Raw genomic sequence first — 22,003 nt, forward strand, 5'->3', positions numbered from 1 at the left:
ACTAGTTGGCTAGAGAAACAACCGTTTATTATTCAGTAAGTTTTACTTCCTCTGTCATGTTATGCAATCAAGTCACCAACATAAGAGAGTAAAGCTGATACAGCTCTATGACATCACATTCAGGGATAATGATGAACCAATATGAAGATGAGTGCAGTGGCTTGTCAATTATTGTCTGGGCTCTTTAATCGCAGCATATTGTATTCAAAGAAAAAAAACGACCAAAAAGGTCATTTAAAGATAAAAAAAAAAAAAAGAGAAGCTGTGTAAATTGTTTAACTTCTCTAGACTTCTGCAGAAACACGGACAGATGGACATTGTTGAACATGTTGCATGTTAAAGACAAGCAATCACTATCACCATTCCCCCTGTTAAATTTAATTTTAAGGCAAAAAAAAAAAATCAACTGATAAGCGGCGCTGGTGGTCTCGTGGTTAGTTTTCGTGCACCATGTACAGAGGCTGCACTCCTCAAAGCAGACGGCCCGGGTTCAAAGTCGACCTGTGGTTCCTTTCCATCACGTTACTCCCCTCTCTTTCTGTCCCTAATTCTGTCTCTATCCACTTGTCCTATCTCTACAATAAAGGCATTAAAAAAAGCTTTCACTCTGAATAGTTTTATCCAAATATGACCTTTGGACCGCTTTTATGTTCATAGCAACCTGGCACTCTTCTCTCCACTTATTCATTTTGTTTTTTAATTGTTCTTATTTTCTATCTGGTAATACAACCAACCACATACCTGTAGTGACCATGTTACCATTATCTTTTAGAGCAGTTGAAAATATTATTTTTTGAAAATTGTTCCAGTATAGACATAATGGCTACCATTTCTAATACAATCCCCATGTAGGCCAGGAAATCAAGATTGGGCAGTGATTCGTATAAGATGCAATAATTACTTTTTCCTGTTAATGATCAACTTTTATTCTTCTAAAATATTTCTATAATACTACGTCATGTTGGAGCTCTGTAATCACATGCTAACATGCTATAACCAAGATGTGAGGGCGCTAAATATCAAATTGTGAAAATATTATGATGTTGCAGCGAGAGAGATAAAGAGAGAGCTTTGACATAGGCTCTGGACTGAATTGCAGATAAGAAACGATAATTGAAATATAATGATGAATCCTGTTGTTGCTCTGTTTAACTCGACGGAGCACTGAGGGAATGCTACTTTCAAAATCATGCTAATTTTCGAAAATGACCAACCCTGCCTTTAATATAGGACTCTTTCAATCAAAAGATAACTTGTTACTGGGATCCATTGTCATCTTATCATTCGGCCATTCTGACATGGCAAAAACAAAAAGTCATAAATGTGTGTGTTTTCTAGAAACATTCACTGAAAACTGCTCAGGACGTGATGTCTGCGAGAACAACCCTGTCTACTCATTCTGGAAAAGAGCCTCAGCTGCAGTAAGTGTCAACAACAGTTCACTTCTTTTTTTTATTACGATCAATACAACAGTAAAGAGCAATTCTCTTGAAGTGCTTAATATGTAAGGTTTGAAGATACTTACAGCAAAGAGGACATATACCCCTTTTCTACCTTTTCAAACAGTCCCCTGTGGTCTAACTGAAACATCTGTGCTGTGCTTTGTTCAAAATATAACATGAATCAAGCACCAGAGGAGGTTTGTGACCCTGAATAAACCAGCTCTCTCAGAACGCTCCGTTTTGGTGTGTGTGTCTATTTAAATACAATGACAATTGAAATTATTTCAAGCTTTGAGCTTCCATGGCAACTCGTCAGAAAAAACATGCCGGAGACAACACAGGAAGGGAGGGTATTTTATTTACCAGAATCCCACTGTGACATCACAAGGAGAACAAATTTGAAACAGAGCATTGTTCTCTGTGTTGTAAGACTTATGCAGACCACAAACAAAGGACTGGGTGGGTTTATTTCACATTTTATGGGTCAGTAAGCACTCAGGTTACCCAAATATATGTTCAAAAACACTGTAAAATTGAATTTTTCATGATATGTCTACTTTAATGAAAATTTGTGTTGGTAAAAAGAAGTTTGCAAATATATTATGAATCCCTATGAATGCTTTCACATTTTATGAAAAACACAATAGAAACAGCATTATCTTTGGTACAATTTATATGTAGTAAGTAGAGTGTAACAATATACATGTCCAACAGCAGTGTTGTTCTATTTATAATCCAAGAAAAATTTGTAAAAAACTTGCTGTTGCATGTTTATATTTTCACAAAACATCTTTCTTCTCCTCTCTTTATGTTCTCTGTGTGATCGACCTGTTGTCCAGATATAATATGTGCTGTAATTTCTTCATGTCTCTAGTTTGCGGAACATGCCTGTGGAAATGCTAAATGGATACGTCGAAAATCCGTTTAATCCCAATAGGTAGATACTTCACTTCTTCCAGTCCACCTTTTTATGAACACTTTTTCATGACAAAAAGAATGTACACATCCATATACTGCATATTGTTATATCACCAAAAATTATAACAATGCATTATCATTAATAATCTATTTTTAAATCAAGTGTGGTTGTAGTTTAGCAGTTGTTGTTTTGTCAATTAACTTGAGAGCTGCATATTGCCAACACTTTTAAAATGTGTTGATTTAATTAAATAAAGCGACTTTGTCTTTAATGTTTTTGATAGTACATTCGGGAAAGTCGAGTTACCAGAACTGAAGTTCCCCAGAGTAAGATACCTGAATGTTATTCTAGTCATCAGACACAAATATGAGTAAGATATTGCTTTTGTTGTTGTGAGTCATGGTTTTGACTTAGATCTTTTTTAAATATTGTAAATATAAAATCTTTTCTCTATGCATATTATTTATAAGATGGTAATGTAATGTTTAAACAACTGATAACTTGCAGTGTTCTTGCACAGTGTTTGTTTCGCAACAGGTTGTTGAACTAAGAGACTGAAGCTTTTTTGGTGTATCTCTCTGAAATAGGTCAAGTTGTGACTCTGAGAATTTAAAGGGCATATGTGAAAAACTGGACCCAAAAGTAAAATATACTTGCAGGCACGTATCTGAGTAAGTATGGTGAGATATACAGATCTAAATCCATCCATCCATTGATAAATCACTCCATCCATCCATTGACACATACATACTTACATGCATACTGGGGGGGTACAATAACACAAAGCTCCATAACTTCACTTGTTTCTTTGTCTCTCATTGCAGAGATCAGATCAAGGAGTGCACCTCAGATACAAATAAAGGCTGTGGAACCTGTCTGGTTAAACTGCAAGGCTTAAAATGAAATGAACAAGAAATCTTCTAATTGTTGATTTTTTTGGGATTATTACCTCATCTTTGACCAGAGTACTATCTGATCTGATGTAGCAGAATTACTTCACTTTTTGCATGCACCCTCACGTTTTCTTTTTCACTGTGAGAAGTTTTTTAGGGGAATTTTTCCTTATCCAAATTGACACTCTCTGAAAAGAGGATGTGATATGCTGCTCTTGTTAGTCAGAGCTGCTTTTTGATAACTAAAATGCAGAGCACAGAGTCAGAGGCAGGGATTAGGTGCAGATGAAACTTGAATTTGTCTTGGTCATGGGTATGCATAGGAAAAGCCACGGGCAGGAAATGGAGCTGAGCAAGGCAGGTGAGTTTGCAGGGGGGAAGGCCAGTTAGTTTGAGTCCAGAATGTGTGCTGATTCGATTTTAATCCAGTTGACGTAGGAGTGAGATGGCGGCAGGAGTTGAGCGGAAGGTAACTTTAGGCAAAGGTGAACAAGTGTGAGTAATTTGCATGAAAAAGGAAATGGATTTTAAAAATTGGCTGGACCAAGTCTGACTGCGATTACAGAGTCTACAATCTGGCAGAGTGGTGGAGTTGAAGCCCAGTATTTGAAGCAGAGTTGCTTGGTTTGCAGCTGCAGTCCAACTCCTGCATCAAGCACACTCACACACACACATTCACACACACACACACGCACGCACACAGGCACGATTCCTAAGTGTGATTATTGATTATTTGAAAGCATTGTGATGTCATTTTGAGGAGTAAATATGCCAAGGAATGTCCGAATGGTTCTTTTCTTTTCTGTGATTGTGAGTAGTTTGTTTTAGTGATTTTTAAATGTTCCATTTTAATGTTTCTTTTTTCCTCTGTCATGATGCTTTTGATGTCTTATTTGAAGCACTTTGAATTGCCTTGTTGTTGATGAAATGTGCTATATAAATATATTAGCCTTGCCTACTGTGTACAAAGATGAGGACAGGGATATGTCTCTGTTGTTTGGCATTGAGCGTATGTTCAAAGAGAAACAGTGTAGTTCGAGTTATGAAGTTCATCATTAAAGAACCAGATAATCTTATGGTTCTGATTTTATTTGACTTAATTGGGTTTACAAATCATCAAGACAGTCATCCTTCAGGACTTATAACTAGTGAATGGTTTCAGCTCCTCCAGGATAAAAAGTCTTAAAGCAACAATATGTAAGCTTTCCACCTTTAAATAGTCAGTTCAAAGGTTACTTTAATAGCACAATAACTTTCAACAGGGAGATTGGCGTCTCTCTCATGTCCACCATACAGCCCTATTGCCTGTTGACTGCGCTGTGTAACTTTGGCAGCGGCCCGCGGTAATCTCATGAGAAGTACGACTTTATGGCTCTAGTTCACACAGTAGCCTTCAGTTATAAACAGAAGGTGGGTAGCCCGTCTCTGTACAGTTTGATACATCAGCTGAGGCTAAGAGGAAAAGGTCGCTGGCGAGCTGCTGACATGGGAGTGGTTATTTTATTCCATCCCACCCAATCCCGATGCAATGACTCCCATCCCATCCTGCTCCCATTTAGTTGAAAAAAAACAAACAAAAAAAACAGGCAGAGATTGCAATCGAGCTCTGTCATTGTTGTCACGTTGCAGAAAGTCATCAACCCAAGATATGTCTCGAGTTTGCATACAAATAAATAAATAAATACATCTTATGCCAACACATTGTCTTTCCATTTCGATCTGATTTATTTTTTTCTGTATTTGTTTATTTTGACAGGGACAGTGTACAGCTTATTAGCTGTACCAAAGTTAGCTATAAGCTAATTTATTTATAAAATTAAACAATTATTAACTAAGATAGCAGGGCAGAGCAACGTCCTTGTACAAGGGACCAGTAAACATAAAGAGAATCAAGTCTAAATAAATCACTTTTAAGCTATTAATGTTTAAAATGAATATTTCATCATATTTTCTTTAAAAGTACAAAATAACTTTGTGATTGTTTGTGCATTATGGTAACAGCTGGTTCTTTAAATATAATCAAATGTAACTGGTTTGATAGATAATGGTCCCCAGTGTGTTTGGTCACAGAGTAGTAGCAATAAATCTTATCATTTATTGACAGAGTTTGGACTTTTGCATCACAAGGCAGACCGTGAAAAGAAGACTTCCACAGAGCTTTATTTTATACAAGAAGCTTTAAAATGGTATCTAAAAAGGCTTTGGCCATCGGGGGTACTGTCACTGTCGTGGTTGTCGTGGTTATTGTTGTTCCTTCGGTACTTCTGACTCAAAAAGCCGAGTTCAGGGAAACATTCATGAAGAAGTGTTTGGAGTTTCCAGAGGAAAAACACATGTAAGTCTCTGTATTTCAGTTTGTTGCCATTTTATTTCACCTCAGTATTGTTAACACTATTTTGTTGATGAAATCGACTACGGTATTTATTTACATTTATTTTTCAGCTGTGAAACTATTTGGACTAACTTTGAACAGGCCTACGTAGGAAAGGAGAAATGTAACTTTTCTGACCAAAACTATGATAAACTCTTGGCTGAGACCCCCTTCAAGCATCCATGTGGCAAAGTAAACATATGATCAGCCTTAATCACATTAATTAAAGCAGATTCTTGTGTGTATACATATTTACCAACGTCACATCAACTCTTCTGGTATTAGACGATGTTCTGGAGCAAAACGAAGGATTTGGTCCATAAGTTCACCAAGAAGAGAGATTGCTTCTTCACCTTGGAGGACACTTTGTTGGGATATGTGCTGAATGGACTGAGCTGGTGTGGGGAAAAGGGAAACAATGGTAAGATTCATGAGTCACAGTGTATGGCATATGGCCTTAAAAATGGAAACAGATTGGTGGAGCAGCTAAAAAGACAAAAACTTGCATGCATCAACCCCACACAAATACACGGATAAATACATCATTCTTCCAAATGTTTAAAGCCAATCTTTACACAAGAACTCTATATTGTCTTCTCCATTGATTGTGTAGTGCCTGTGTAGCCTACTTTCTATTGTATTGTGTTATAAACCAGGCGTAAATATTCACATTTGGCTCCAACACGCTTTCAAGTAATAAGCTGCAGATATTGCACAGGAACACGACAGTGCAAATTGGCCAATTTATATTTAAATGTATTAAAATGTATATGTACTTGACACCAACATAGCCTACATATATTGAGTCTCTCACAGCCATTTTTTGTCAAAAAAAAAAAAAAACAAGCTACAGAAATGGCTAAAACACAGAAATCATTATGCTAACTGTTAGCTAAGGGTTAGTAAGTTAATGACGAAGCTATCATAGCTTTACAACAAGGTGAGGCAAGATTACTGTTCAAAAAATCCGTACAAAAGTCACAAAACTGTTTGATATTAAATTCATAGACTGTCCTCAACTTACCACGAAGATAAAAAGCACTTCAACCAAGAAAAAACGAAATTACTATGTCCTATTTTTGCTGAGCATAACTTACGAATCACGTTACCATGGGGACAACTTACAGCTGAGACCGGCAACAATTAACAGGGCTCACCACTCAAGTCTGCAGGGGCTCCAGCAGAGGGCGCTCATGTTAAACACAAAATAGGCTACCAGTCCCAGCGAAAAACTTAACAAGAACCTGACAAGAACACATCAGTATTGTCATTAAAATATCAAATTACCTGCAAATATGGGCCAAAAATGTCAAACGATGGCAATTGTAATAATTAGCTCAGCTACATGCTTCGGACAAAGTGAATTGTAACTCTAAATTGTGAAAAAGTAACATTCATCAATGTGTTCTTTGTGTGTTCATGTCTTTGTTAATCCAGAAACATTCACTGAGAATTGTGAGGACTGCCTGCCCAACCCTGTTAGCTCATTCTGGAAAATAGCCTCAACCAGGGTAAGTATCCAGAAGCAAAATCAATAGTTTGACCAAAAAATACAATACGATTTGGTTAGTGACATGTATGACGGACTAAAGTTGAAGGACAGACAGAGGTCACTCGGCGTGTCAATAAGTCTTTGTAGTTGTCTCAAAGGAGCCACATTGCACATATTGTTGACATGAGGAAAATCTGACAATGTAGCCTACTAAAAATGCAATTGACATGTACAAATAAAGTTGCCCTGAGTGGCACTAAGTGTGTGTGTGTGTGTGTGTGTGTGTGTGTGTGTGTAGTTTGCACAGTATGCCTGTGAGGAAGCATCAGTAATGCTTGATGGTGAGAGAAAAGAGCCATACGATTCTAACAGGTGAGCATGTGTAACCCCCACCCTACACCCTTCAGTGAAAAACATAAAATAAAGTTTCTCCGCCCTTTACTCGAACATTACGCTGCTTCATGTGAGAGCTCTGATTTGATGTATTGGATGTTGCTTTTTTGATTTTACTTTTAGTTTCTTTGGAGGTGTAGAGGTTCCAAATCTTCAACCACCCAGAGTAAAGAACCTCACTGTGGTTCTGGTCACTGAGGAGATTAGGTACGAGTTCATTTCTTTAAAGCAGTTGTTTGCCTTCATGCTGTAGAGTATAATTGTGTAACTGTCTGGATGTCCTGTAAAGTTTTTGCTTGGCATTTAATAGGTGTATAGTTATCAGTCCAGTTTCTTTTTTTCAGTGCCTGTACCTGTGAATCCCTCGGGACTTTAAGGAAGGACCTGGATCAAAGAATAGGTTGTGCCTGCAAAGCAGTGACTAAGTACGTACGAATAATAAGACATTGTCCAATACTACTGGTGTTAAAAAGACATCATGTTATTTTGTGTATTCATTCAGTACGTCTCTTGTTTCACTGTAGATCACGTGTGGAGACGTGCATAGAAGACAACACGCCATGTGGAGCCTGCTGGTGAAGGCCTAAATGTGAAACTACAATGTTAGCCAAAAACAATATGAAAAAGGAGATGTAATTAAATCATTTTTTCATTCCTACAAAATTTATTAAAGTGCTATTATATGTCTTGTAGATTCAGTTTTTGGGTGTTCACGATCCATGTATGTCTCAAAATCTTTTAAAAATATATATTTCTCTTTCTTTTTATGAATAATTCTTCCTTTGACTGTTCAACTGATGATCTCACTTCTGATTTTGTGGCATTGAAATATTTCAATAAAAGTGTCTTATGAAATTGATTGTCACTGATGAAAGCAAAAGTTCCCCCAATCAAGTCACTTCAACTTCTTCACTTTGTCCAGTGGTCCAGCCTTGACAGTGGTCGTGGCAGAGCTCGCTGTCCCGTGGGAGGGATGTAAGAGGTAACCTTTGTGTGATTGAAAGTAAAATACATGGAGCTGAAACTACCTTTTGTAAGTCAACAGCAGAGGCTTCCAGTAATCATCCTTCCTGTGATTCCTGAGGAGTGTCTGGTGCTACACACTCAAGAAGGCCACCCATGAGGCGCTGGTGGCCTGGTGGTTGATTTGGTTTTATTCTGGTGCTTAATGGCGACATCTGGACTTGGACTGTTGCATCATAAAACGTCTTAGAGTTCTCAATAGGATCACTATTACAAGAAAGCTCTATGAGAAGACAACTTCCAGAGTTTATTATTTTATCAAAGGAGCTTAAACATGGTGTCGACAAGGCACATTTGCATCAGTGCTGCAGTGTTTGGACTAACTTTGAACAAGCCTATGTAAGAAAGGATTATTGTGGCGTTTTGGAGAAAGACTATGAACCACTCTTTGAAACCCCCTTCAAACATCAATGTGACAAAGTAAACATCCATGATCACACAACTGTCTGATTAATGTGCATGAGGCTGTTATACAAAGCAGCATTTTAATTTATTAAGCTAAAATTTGCTTTTTCTTTTTTTTTGGGGGGGGGGGGGGGGGGGGGGTTAGACAATGCTCTGGAGTGGAACAAAAGATATGGTCGAAGAAGTTTGGTACTGTAACGTGAGGGTCTGATGTGTGGTGGATGGATCACTAGTTAAGAGAAACAGAAGGATGGAGACGGATAACTTTCTCAACAGCACTTACATTGTTCTGCTACAAAACAACCAACACTTCCTTGTTTCTCATCACATGTTCCGTCGTTAGCCAATCAGAGGTTAGGATGATTAAACTCAAGGCAAACATTATGACAAATGTCGTGGATTTTTCTGTATTTAACAAAAGATCTCAAATCAAACCGTTTCTTGTCTTTGTCTTTTATTATCAGAGTAATAGGGTTTCTTTTGCAAAAGGAGGAAACTTATACAGAGGTGACTTTCGTCACAAGTGCATAGCAGAATCCCGCTCGGGAGCGGTTGCATCGAGACATTCATACCAGACTTCGCAAAGCGGGGCACACTCATTGGTTGACTCATGTTGATGTGTTTTAATCTGCCTAGAGACTCGTCTATAATTATCGCTTAGTTTCATGACAGTTATGTCCGTGTGTTTTTTGTGCTGTTCTTTCAGACAGGGTGTCGTACAAATGTCCTCGCACCCAGATGTGGTTTGGCATGTGTTGTTTGTGTACGTGTTACTTATTTTTCCACTGTGCAAGCAGAAGTTCGTATGTGTTAAATGCATAAGCAAGAACATATATTTTTCCATTACACAAACACAGAAGTAGATTCAATATAATATATTGTCACAGTTACTAGGTGCTACTGCAAACATTAAAACATGTAAGTATATCAATATTAACTTCATAAACTCAAATATGTAAATAGTTCACTGTATAAATGTTAACTTATTTTTAACTTAAACTTAAATACATGGATTAACTCAAATATATGAATTTACTTCACTTTTTAATCTTACAGTACTATCATCTTGACAGACACTTTGTTGGGATCTGTGCTGGATGGACTGGAGTGGTGTGGTCAGGAGGCCAACAGAGGCAAGAAAACTCACCGAGCATTACAAAGCCTGAACAATGCAGACAGATTGGAGTAGTCATATTTATTTAAAAACATGTCTGTGTGTCTTTGTATGTGTTTTTACAGATACATATATTTATCTCTGCAAACAGTGCAAACCTAACCCTGTGACGTCATTCTGGGAAAGTGCCTCGAAATCGGTAAGTATACCCAACAGACAGTCATTTGTTTGTAACACCAAATACATTAATGAAGTCAGTGTCATGTATTAGGGACTTACAGGTTAAAGCAGGGACAGAGATAGATCAACATGGATTACAGTCCAAATTGTTGCTCGAGCTGCAAGAATTGAACTTGCCACGTTGGAATAAGGAGATAACTTCTACCTACAGATTGTTATCTGTACATCATGTAGATGTTTGTGAGAGTCATTAAAAGACAAATCCATCCATCCATCCATCCATCATCAATACCGCTTGTGCTGTTTGGGGTCGTGGGGGGCTGGAGCCAATCCCAGCTGTCATTGGGCGAGAGGCAGTATACATCCAGGTCGCCAGTCCAACACAGGACTGACCTCCATCAATCCAGTCCAACACAGGACTGACATCCATCAATCCAGTCCAACACAGGGCTAACATCCATCAATCCAGTCCAACACAGGACTGACATCCATCAATCCAGTCCAACACAGGGCTGACATCCATCAATCCAGTCCAACACAGGACTGACATTCATCAATCCAGTCCAACACAGGGTTGACATCCATCAATCCAGTCCAACACAGGACTGACATTCATCAATCCAGTCCAACACAGGACTGACATCCATCAATCCAGTCCAACACAGGACTGACATCCATCAATCCAGTCCAACACAGGACTGACATTCATCAATCCAGTCCAACACAGGACTGACATTCATCAATCCAGTCCAACACAGGGCTGACATCCATCAATCATCTCTACTGCTTGTCCCGTTTCGGGGTCAAGGGGGGGCTGGAGCCAATCCCAGCTGTCATTGGGTTTACACCCTGGTCGCCAGTCTATCATTCCAGTCATGGGGCTGACATAAAGAGACAAACATCCATGTTTACACTCACACCTATGGGCACCTTAGAGTCAGCATGAGCATGTCTTTGGACTGCACCCATGTGTGCCACACAGAAATGTGTGATCACATTATGTGATTTATTTTTGTGTATTATGTATATTTCAATATGTAAATGTGTAATTGGGAGCATTAGTTCTGTTACTTTGTGTAAAATCTCATTTAGAGTGTGGTTCCAATTTGTGCCACAAGGAGGCGTAACCTCCAGGTGAGACAGCTTAGTCTGCTCGGCAGACCTCGTCTTCAGACTGACAGAAGCGAGGAAAGGAAACACACTACGTTGCTTTGTCTCATTATTTCCCTGTTATTTACAGGTGAGTAAATGTCACAAATCACATACATGTGGTCTATAGTATATTCTTTTATAACATGTAGAAGCTAACACCATCTTTAAGTGTGTGTCAGGATGTGTTTTAAATGTGTTTTGAAGGTTTTAAGGTACTTTAGCTATGATGCTCATGAGCGCTAGCTTAGCTCCTCGCCACGTTCATATATGGGCGCCACTGTATGTCGGTCATGGCTTGTCCCTAGCTCCCATGTTGTTTTGTAAAGCTCCTGCATATCTCTTAAAGTAACTGTGAGTTCATGAAGACTGTTTGTTTTCATATTTTGTACTTATTTTCTTGTAAAATGTGTAACGCTTACTCCGCTAGCTTCGCAGTTTCTCTATGGAATTTCCCATGTTATTTGTTAGCATAATGCTAAGCGAGGATTGATCTCCTCCTGTATGAACCTGTATGCAACTGTATTGCATTAATAAGAAGCTCTTAAGTAGCAGAACCAAATTATTTTATATTTGTTTAAAGAATAATAACACACAGAAACATTTATTTTGTAGTTTTGAGAACTTTTGCATGTTATATAAGACGAAATATAAGTTTATGTATATTTCTGTGCATATTGTGTTGAAATGTGGACTAAATTTTGTTTTTGAAGAAAGAAATGAAAACCAAAATACAGTTTAAGTAAAACTGAAATACATGAACATATGTATAAAAATAAAGACTGACAGAAGCGAGGAAAGGAAACACACTACTTTGCTTTGTCTCATTATTTCCCTGTTATTTACAGGACAAATCTAATCTGGCAACAGTCCTCCATACGGGGCCTGTTACACATGCACGTGGAGAACATGCAACCGTCCACACAAAAAGACCCTGCATGACGGGGGATTAGAACCAGGAATTTTCTAGCTGTTAGGCAACAACCCAAGCCACTGCACCATCGTGCAGGCCTTAAATCATATATCTTCACCATAAAAATGTATATCACTCACTCACATCCTTTTTTCTTGTGTTTTTATGTTTGTGTCTTTAGTTTGCATGTTATGCATGTGGTCCTGTAATAGCAGTTCTTATTGGTGAAATAGACAACCCACACTACCCCTCCAGGTAAGCAGCACAACACTTGACCTCTTCAATGATAACAAAGAAAATGCTTTACCCTTTTGTAATGCTGTGGTCTTTTTTTATGTACGAGCATTTTAACAATGGATGTAGAGATATAAGTCAGTATGAATCACCAACATTACAATGGATGATGTTTTAATGCTTTGACTCTGTAGACTCTCTCTATTTCTGACTCTATCCACTGTCCTATCTCTAAAATAAAAGCATAAAAAGCCCCATAATAAACCTTTGAAAAAACAGTTGAAATAATACAAACCTAGTAAGGTAACAATAAAATAAGTATTTTAAAAAGTTTTACACATAACTCTTGGCCTACTTTGCATTTAAGGAGTCATGCGCATGCATACATGTCCTCCTGCTGTCATTATCTAAAACGGTCACTACCTTAATGAGAGGATGAAGTTAACAGCTGCATTACATTATGTTCAGGGATAATGATTAACCTAAATGTTTCTGTTAAATTGAAAGATTGGAATAGAAAAATAACACATATATGTATAGTTAATATCAATATGCAGTGATAAATAACATCTAAACTGACATATTTAAAAATATTATTGTCAGAAGTAATGTCTTCCCTCCAAGTTTCTACAACAAGGTTTCTTTTCCTTTATTCTTTTTTTTATGTCCATGTTTTTCAAGGTGCTATATAAAAAATAAAGTTATTATTATTTGTTTCATTGCAGAGCCCAGCTGGAGAAGTGCAAACATGAAAAACCTGCTGATGGAGTCTGTAAATGTCAAGAGTTACTTAAAATGTGATTTGACTGACTCAGTTGTGATCGCACAATAAACATAATTTGAGCAAAAATGAAAGCAGTCTCTGGTTTAATATGAAAAGGTCAAAACGCAATGATGTGATGTTTAGTTAAGAAGTCTTGAAAGGTAATCCTAATGATACATTTATTTTCAGTGCTATGTCTGTAATGATTCAATGAGTATTGTGAGCACTTATCTCAAACCCCACAGCCTTACCAGCTCCTTGAGTTACTTCTATTCCACATGAGTTTCCAGACACATTTTACTCAGTTTGTTGTCTTAGTTATGTGTCCAACTTTTGAACACTTGTGCTTTTGTGTTTCTTTTTTGATCATTTGAAACTGGAAGCTGCTGCCTCAGTTTAGACGAGGGTGTATGAAGATAAAGAAAAATACGACATCTCTGAAAAGAAAAGAAAGTACTTATTAAAACACACACCTACTGATGGTTTCATTCTTGTGTGTGTAGAACTAGAATGTCACCTCTATTATACGTGTGAAGCGAGGGCGTATGTATGTCGACACACACACAGGAACTTTAAGATGGGTAGTGTGAACCTTTAGGTGTGAGAGTACTGCTGTGAGCAGGAAGGAAGAGCCTCAGCTTGACCAGTCTCAACAGAGCGCCGCTCTGTCTGTATCTCTGCAGACTGTTAACGTCTCCGGGTCGTTAAATGAGATGTAAACTTAACTGTGCAAACTATGCAGATAAATTAACTGTTACTCACAGCGCGTCGGTTTGGAAAAATATCAGAACAGTTGCATATAACCAGGATGGAGTTCTTTTTGCGGACTTTCGTTTAGTTTTCGTTTTCACTGCTGCGGAGCAAAAAAGGAGGGAGGGAGACGCGTCTCTGTCGGAGCATAAACTGCAGCATGATAGAATAAACACATTAGCCCGGTTCTACGATCTCCCTGCTTTGGCAGATCGTCAGCACGTTAATATCCTTCACGATCTAAGATTGTTATATCGCCCACCACTACAGGAAGCTTTAAAATGGTATCTAAAAAGGCTTTGGCCATCGGTGGTGCTATCACCTTCGTGGTTGTCCTCGTTCCATCGGTACTGCTGTTCGAAGATACGTTCATGAATAAGTGCTTGGAGGTTAAAGAGGAAGAAAAAACGTAAGTCTCTTTGCATTTTTAGTCTAAGCTGTTGCCACTTGAATTAACATATGGTGGCAAACATATTCATGTTCATATTCATAAAGTATAAAAAAAAAGGAGTAAACAACTTTTCCTGTACTAAGTAATAACATTTATTTTTCAGCTGTAAAAGAGCATTGGTTCTCTTCAAACAAGCCTATGTAGGGAAGGACCCGGATACTGTCACTCCAGACAATTATAAAGAACTCTTTGATCTGATCCCCTTCAATCATCCATGCAAAAAAGTAAACATCCGTAACCACACATCTGTCTGACTAACATCCTTATCCTTGTGAATTAAAGCAGATTTGTATACTTAACAACGGCATATCATCTCTTTTGGGGTTAGACAATGCTGTGGAGCAAAACAAGTGATTTGGTCAAGTTGGTTGAAAAAGGAAAATGCTACGTCCCCATTGCACACAATAAGTTGGGATACGTGCTGGACGATTTTAAATGGTGTGGGAAGAAGAACAGCAAGGGTAAGTCATTAGTCATAGTGACGTTAAGACGTAGCCTTTAAATCAGAAACAGTTCAGTGTAGTAGTTTAATATGTGACAAATGTGCTTTTGAATCTATTTGTGATCATTTTTTAATGAGTTTATATTGTGTTGGTTTATTTGCACATTGAGTTTAAATTTGTATGAAAAGTGCGATACAAATGAACTTTAATTGAATTGAATACAGATAAAAAGACACACTCATTTCTGATATCTCTCACAGTCAGTTGTATCTTTTTAAAGCCTAAAGTGTGTAAACTATCACACAAACACTTATTGTCTTTTATTCTAGAAACTTTCACTGGTGCCGAGTGCAGTGACAAGCAGGACAAAATCCCTTCTTATTCATTTTGGACCATGGCCTCCATCAGGGTAAGTACCCAGCGAGAAAGTACTCGTTTTTCATCACTTATATTAATTCAGTCAGTGACATGTACAAAAACAGAAAACACTTTGTCTCAAGGGAACTAGATATAGTTCAATCAGGAGAGACAAGTAAACTAAGAAAATGATTTATTACAATGAATAACATGGAAATGTGATTTGATAGAAATACTTTGGCGCTTGGACTCTATGGGTAGGGTGATGTGTTTGGAGAATGACAATTCTGAGCATCGACAGAATAAATCCCCCCCATGGAGTCCAGACCCTGGTGGTGGTGAAGCTGATGACTTGATGAGACCGGATGGGTGACGAATTGATGGATGATGAGTCTGTGAAGACTGGCGGTGATGGGGAGGTGGAGGGGCGCATGAAACATCAGCATGAAGGAACTAATGCAGAGAAAGAATCATATTTAAAAGGGGAGCAGAACGATGATAGGTTGAAAATCAGGGAGGAACACCATGTGATTGGTTAGATGAGTACCGCTGACGAGACAGCCGATTACCCATTGACAGCCCAAAAATGACAGCGGAAACATGAGTGAGCGTTCAAAAAGAGATGAATGAGAGATATATCCGATCATGAAGGCAGTTATAGTCTTCCTGATTGAACTTTCTTAATTTCTCAAACACTTTTCTGTCAAATGCCTGTGTCTTTAAAACACATAACTGAGCCTAGCTGCAGAAACCTGACAGATAATGAAGTATGATTGGTTGATTAATTGATTGATTGATTAATTGGTTGGTTGGGGGATGGATGGATGGATGGATAGATAGATCAACCATTGTATGAAATAAATAATTAATAACTTGTTCTTATGTCTGCTGTAGTATGCACAACATGCCTGTGAAGAAGTCAAAGCGCTGCTGAATGGAGATGTGGAAGTCCCATACGATACTAAGAGGTAGGCAGCAGCACTACACTTGAAATGTGGACAGTTTTATGAACTCCTCAATGATAACCAAAAAATGCTGTGATGTTTGACATGACACCTGCACAGTGCATTAAATATGAGCATTAGATCAACTGATGGCAGCAAGTTAATCATTAATATTACATCAATCTTTCAGTATAGTATGTTAAGTTTCTCCCAGCTGTTGCTCTATGCTAGCACAGGGGTTTTAACTTATACTTGACTTCTGCTATATGTATGTTCAAAATATTGCACATTAATCTTCAAGAGGAGGTATTGGTAGTTACTGTAAATCATTTTTAGTGGTACAGCAACTTTCTGTTATCTCAGTGTCACTCACAGCTTCTGATCTATTCTGATTGGCTGAAGGGGTGTTTGTTGTTCTGTTAAATTGAAAGATCGGAATAAAAAAATAACACATATTTCAATATGCAGTGATAAATAACATCTAACATGTATTGTATAAAAAAGTGCTATACAAATAAAGTCTGATTGATTGATTGACATGAAAAAGACAAAGTTTTAAAAAGTTTTAAAATATCTCAGCCCTTTACTTCCACTTTTAAATGCTGCCTGATGTAACGGCCCCTGTTAACCTGACTTGTTTTATTCATTCTCAATGTTTCTCTTATGTTATTAGTTTCTTTGGACGTTTTGAGGTACCTAAACTTGATCATACCAAAGTGACGAAACTGGATGTTATTCTGGCTGTTAAGAAGAAAGGGTACGATTTCATTTTTATTTCTTATGGCAGACTTTTGCCACGTCGCTTTGAAACTAAATAGGCCTGTGTTTTGGCTGTAGTAGTCATCAGTTGACTTAAAATACTTAAGACAAATTGGTAAACATAATAAACCATATGCTGTTCTGTGTCCTCCCTGCATTTATTTTATTTAGGATGCAGTGCAACGACGAATCCCTCAAGAATTTAAAAAATGAGCTGAAACAAAAAGGAATCGGTTACGATTGCAAGGAAGTGCTCAGGTAAGTTCACTGAAGATCACGAGAAACATCGTTCTATGCCGAGGTTGTCACATATCAATCATGTTTATTCCTTTCGTGCTTTGTATTGCTGTTATCTGTTTTTAGAAGCTGTGAGCTCTTTTAGTATCATCACATCTTTGGTCCTTTTGGTCTCAGCTCGTGTTGTTGGGTTCTTCTGTTGCCTGCGCTCTTTTTGTGGGTGTCTTATGATGGTCGGGTTAAATGTGTTTGTTGGGTCTATTGTTGTGTGGGTTCTTATGCTGTTGGGTTGTTTCTTTGTTGTTCTGTATTATGTTGCACTGTCTATATTCTTGCTGTTCTTTATGTTCGTCTGTGTTTGGTTTCTTTTCTTTATTCTTTTTTTATGTCCGTGTTTTTCAAGGTGTTATATAAATAAAGTTATTATTATTTGTTTCATTGCAGATGCCAAGTGAAGAAAATATTAAATACCTGCTGATGGAGTCTGTAAATGTCAAGAGTTACTCAAAATGTGATTTGACTGACTCAGTTGTGATCGCACAATAAAAATAATTTGAGCAAAAATGAAAGCAGTCTCTGGTTTAATATGAAAAGGTCAAAACGCAATGAAGTGATGTTTAGTTTAGAAATCTTGAAAGGTAATCCTAATGATACATTTATTTTCAGTGCTATGTCTGTAATGATTCAATGAGTATTGTGGAAGAAAAGAAAAGAAAGTACTTATTAAAACACACACCTACTGATGGTTTCATTCTTGTTGGTGTAGAACTAGAATGTCACCTCTATTATATGTGTGAAGCGAGGGCGTATGTATGTCGACACACACAGGAACTTTAAGATGGGTAGTGTGAACCTTTAGGTTCACACTACCCATCTTATCACTACCCATCTCATCACTGACTGACTGAGCTTAAACTCGGAGCATAAACTGCAGCATGATAGAAGAAACACATTAGCCCGGTTCTACGATCTCCCTGCTTTGGCAGATCGACAGCACGTTAATATCCTTCACGATCTAAAATCATTATATATCACCCACCACTACAGGAAGCTTTAAAATGGTATCTAAAAAGGCTTTGGCCATCGGGGCTACTGTCACTGTCGTGGTTGTCGTGGTTGTCGTGGTTGTTGTTGTTCCTTCGGTACTTCTGACTCAAAAAGCCGAGTTCAGGGAAACATTCATGAAGAAGTGTTTGGAGTTTCCAGAGGAAAAAGACATGTAAGTCTCTGTATTTCAGTTTGTTGCCATTTTATTTCACCTCAGTATTGTTAACACTATTTTGTTGATGAAATCGACTACGGTATTTATTTACATTTATTTTTCAGCTGTGAAACTATTTGGCCTAACTTTGAACAGGCCTACGTAGGAAAGGAGAAATGTAACTTTTCTGACCAAAACTATGATCAACTCTTGGCTGAGACCCCCTTCAAGTATCCATGTGGCAAAGTAAACATATGATCAGCCTTAATCACATTAATTTAAACAGATTCTTATGTGTATCCATATTTACCAACGTCACATCAACTCTTCTGGTATTAGACGATGTTCTGGAGCAAAACGAAGGATTTGGTCCATAAGTTCACCAAGAAGAGAGATTGCTTCTTCACCTTGGAGGACACTTCGTTGGGATATGTGCTGAATGGACTGAGCTGGTGTGGGGAAAAGGGAAACAATGGTAAGATTCATGAGTCACAGTGTATGGCATATGGCCTTAAAAATGGAAACAGATTGGTGGAGCAGCTAAAAAGACAAAAACTTGCATGCATCAACCCCACACAAATACACGGATAAATACATCATTCTTCCAAATGTTTAAAGCCAATCTTTACACAAGAACCCTATATTGTCTTCTCCATTGATTGTGTAGTGCCTGTGTAGCCTACATTCTATTGTATTGTGTGATAAACCAGGCGTAAATATTCACATTTGGCTCCAACACGCTTTCAAGTAATAAGCTGCAGATATTGCACAGGAACACGACAGTGCAAATTGGCCAATTTATATTTAAATGTATTCAAACGTATATGTACTTGACACCAACATAGCTTACATATATTGAGTCTCTCACAGCCATTTTTTGTCAAATAAAAAAAAAAATAAGCTACAGAAATGGCTAAAACACAGAAATCATTATGCTAACTGTTAGCTAAGGGTTAGTAAATTAATGACGAAGCTATCATAGCTTTACAACAAGGTGAGACAAGATTACTGTTCAAAAAATCCGTACAAAAGTAACAAAACTGTTTGATATTAAATTCATAGACTGTCCTCAACTTACCACGAAGATAAAAAGCACTTCAACCAAGAAAAAACGAAATTACTGTGTCGTATTTTTGCGGAGCATAATTTACAAATCACGTTACCATGGGGACAACTTACAGCTGAGACTGGCAACAATTAACAGGGCTCACCACTCAAGTCTGCAGGGGCTCCACCAGAGGGCGCTCATGTTAAACACAAAATAGGCTACCAGTCCCAGTGAAAAACTTAACAAGAACCTGACAAGAACACATCAGTATTGTCATTAAAATATCAAATTACCTGCAAATATGGGCCAAAAACGTCAAATGATGGCAATTGTAATAATTAGCTCAGCTACATGCTTCTGACAAAGTGAATTGTGACTCTAAATTGTGAAAAAGTAACATTCATCAATGTGTTCTTTGTGTGTTCATGTCTTTGTTAATCCAGAAACATTCACTGAGAATTGTGAAGACTGCCTGCCCAACCCTGTTAGCTCATTCTGGAAAATAGCCTCCACCAGGGTAAGTATCCAGAAGCAAAATCAATAGTTTGACCAAAAAATACACCGATTTGGTTAGTGACATGTATGACGGTGTGTGTGTGTGTGTGTGTGTGTGTGGTTTGCACAATATGCCTGTGAGGGAGCATCAGTAATGCTTGATGGTGAGAGAAAAGAGCCATACGATTCTAACAGGTGAGCATGTGTAACCCCCACCCTACACCCTTCAGTGAAAAACATAAAATAAAGTTTCTCCGCCCTTTACTCGAACATTACGCTGCTTCATGTGAGAGCTCTGATTTGATGTATTGGATGTTGCTTTTTTGATTTTACTTTTAGTTTCTTTGGAGGTGTAGAGGTTCCAAATCTTCAACCACCCAGAGTAAAGAACCTCACTGTGGTTCTGGTCACTGAGGAGATTAGGTACGAGTTCATTTCTTTAAAGCAGTTGTTTGCCTTCATGCTGTAGAGTATAATTGTGTAACTGTCTGGATGTCCTGTAAAGTTTTTGCTTGGCATTTAATAGGTGTATAGTTATCAGTCCAGTTTCTTTTTTTTAGGAACTGTACCTGTGAATCCCTCGGGACTTTAAGGAAGGACCTGGATCAAAGAATAGGTTGTGCCTGCAAAGCAGTGACTAAGTACGTACGAATAATAAGACATTGTCCAATACTACTGGTGTTAAAAAGACATCATGTTATTTTGTGTATTCATTCAGTACGTCTCTTGTTTCACTGTAGATCACGTGTGGAGACGTGCATAGAAGACAACACGCCATGTGGAGCCTGCTGGTGAAGGCCTAAATGTGAAACTACAATGTTAGCCAAAAACAATATGAAAAAGGAGATGTAATTAAATAATTTTTTCATTCCTACAAAATTTATTAAAGTGCTATTATATGTCTTGTAGATTCAGTTTTTGGGTGTTCACGATCCATGTATGTCTCAAAATCTTTTAAAAATATATATTTCTCTTTCTTTTTATGAATAATTCTTCCTTTGACTGTTCAACTGATGATCTCACTTCTGATTTTGTGGCATTGAAATATTTCAATAAAAGTGTCTTATGAAATTGATTGTCACTGATGAAAGCAAAAGTTCCCCCAATCAAGTCACTTCAACTTCTTCACTTTGTCCAGTGGTCCCGCCTTGACAGTGGTCGTGGCAGAGCTCGCTGTCCCGTGGGAGGGATGTAAGAGGTAACCTTTGTGTGATTGAAAGTAAAATACATGGAGCTGAAACTACCTTTTGTAAGTCAACAGCAGAGGCTTCCAGTAATCATCCTTCCTGTGATTCCTGAGGAGTGTCTGGTGCTACACACTCAAGAAGGCCACCCATGAGGCGCTGGTGGCCTGGTGGTTGATTTGGTTTTATTCTGGTGCTTAATGGCGACATCTGGACTTGGACTGTTGCATCATAAAACGTCTTAGAGTTCTCAATAGGATCACTATTACAAGAAAGCTCTATGAGAAGACAACTTCCAGAGTTTATTATTTTATCAAAGGAGCTTAAACATGGTGTCGACAAGGCACATTTGCATCAGTGCTGCAGTGTTTGGACTAACTTTGAACAAGCCTATGTAAGAAAGGATTATTGTGGCGTTTTGGAGAAAGACTATGAACCACTCTTTGAAACCCCCTTCAAACATCAATGTGACAAAGTAAACATCCATGATCACACAACTGTCTGATGTGCATGAGGCTGTTATACAAAGCAGCATTTTAATTTATTAAGCTAAAATTTGCTTTTTCTTTTTTTTGGGGGGGGGGGGGGGGTTAGACAATGCTCTGGAGTGGAACAAAAGATATGGTCGAAGAAGTTTGGTACTGTAACGTGAGGGTCTGATGTGTGGTGGATGGATCACTCTAGTTAAGAGAAACAGAAGGATGGAGACGGATAACTTTCTCAACAGCACTTACATTGTTCTGCTACAAAACAACCAACACTTCCTTGTTTCTCATCACATGTTCCGTCGTTAGCCAATCAGAGGTTAGGATGATTAAACTCAAGGCAAACATTATGACAAAT

At 38.0% G+C, this 22,003-nt stretch overlaps 3 protein-coding genes and 1 long non-coding RNA gene across 5 annotated transcripts; all 4 read left to right on the forward strand.

The window, feature by feature from the left end:
* The first annotated feature begins 1,928 nt into the window (after positions 1 to 1,928).
* LOC132994538 (uncharacterized) lies at positions 1,929 to 4,330 on the forward strand. The gene is made up of 4 exons (XR_009676713.1): positions 1,929 to 2,379; positions 2,645 to 2,731; positions 3,186 to 4,246; positions 4,289 to 4,330. It is a non-coding gene; the product is annotated as an uncharacterized LOC132994538 (long non-coding RNA).
* A 1,013-nt stretch (positions 4,331 to 5,343) lies between these two features.
* LOC132994520 (ADP-ribosyl cyclase/cyclic ADP-ribose hydrolase 1-like) lies at positions 5,344 to 21,047 on the forward strand. Of its 2 annotated transcripts, none has more exons than XM_061064913.1 (8): positions 5,344 to 5,589; positions 5,697 to 5,817; positions 5,911 to 6,046; positions 7,063 to 7,134; positions 20,096 to 20,171; positions 20,316 to 20,399; positions 20,537 to 20,617; positions 20,717 to 21,047. In XM_061064913.1, exons 1-8 carry the CDS (start codon positions 5,438 to 5,440, stop codon positions 20,769 to 20,771), a joined length of 777 nt encoding a protein of 258 aa, XP_060920896.1. In that variant the 5' UTR covers positions 5,344 to 5,437; the 3' UTR covers positions 20,772 to 21,047. The 2 variants fall into 2 exon arrangements, with proteins under 2 accessions (XP_060920896.1, XP_060920895.1); XM_061064912.1 differs by lacking the exons at positions 20,096 to 20,171; positions 20,316 to 20,399; positions 20,537 to 20,617; positions 20,717 to 21,047 and adding exons at positions 7,416 to 7,489; positions 7,634 to 7,717; positions 7,855 to 7,935; positions 8,035 to 8,365 and having other exon boundaries at positions 7,063 to 7,136.
* LOC132994523 (ADP-ribosyl cyclase/cyclic ADP-ribose hydrolase 1-like) lies at positions 13,910 to 17,801 on the forward strand. The gene is made up of 8 exons (XM_061064915.1): positions 13,910 to 14,450; positions 14,596 to 14,716; positions 14,821 to 14,953; positions 15,265 to 15,344; positions 16,187 to 16,260; positions 16,910 to 16,993; positions 17,167 to 17,253; positions 17,677 to 17,801. Exons 1-8 carry the CDS (start codon positions 14,323 to 14,325, stop codon positions 17,708 to 17,710), a joined length of 741 nt encoding a protein of 246 aa, XP_060920898.1. The 5' UTR covers positions 13,910 to 14,322; the 3' UTR covers positions 17,711 to 17,801.
* On the forward strand, positions 18,135 to 20,089 carry LOC132994525 (ADP-ribosyl cyclase/cyclic ADP-ribose hydrolase 1-like). Its single transcript, XM_061064918.1, has 4 exons — positions 18,135 to 18,451; positions 18,559 to 18,679; positions 18,773 to 18,908; positions 19,925 to 20,089. Exons 1-4 carry the CDS (start codon positions 18,291 to 18,293, stop codon positions 20,023 to 20,025), a joined length of 519 nt encoding a protein of 172 aa, XP_060920901.1. The 5' UTR covers positions 18,135 to 18,290; the 3' UTR covers positions 20,026 to 20,089.
* Positions 21,048 to 22,003: the final 956 nt, after the last annotated feature.

The sequence above is a fragment of the Labrus mixtus genome, chromosome 19 (assembly GCF_963584025.1).
Source record: "Labrus mixtus chromosome 19, fLabMix1.1, whole genome shotgun sequence".
NCBI lineage: Eukaryota > Metazoa > Chordata > Actinopteri > Labriformes > Labridae > Labrus > Labrus mixtus.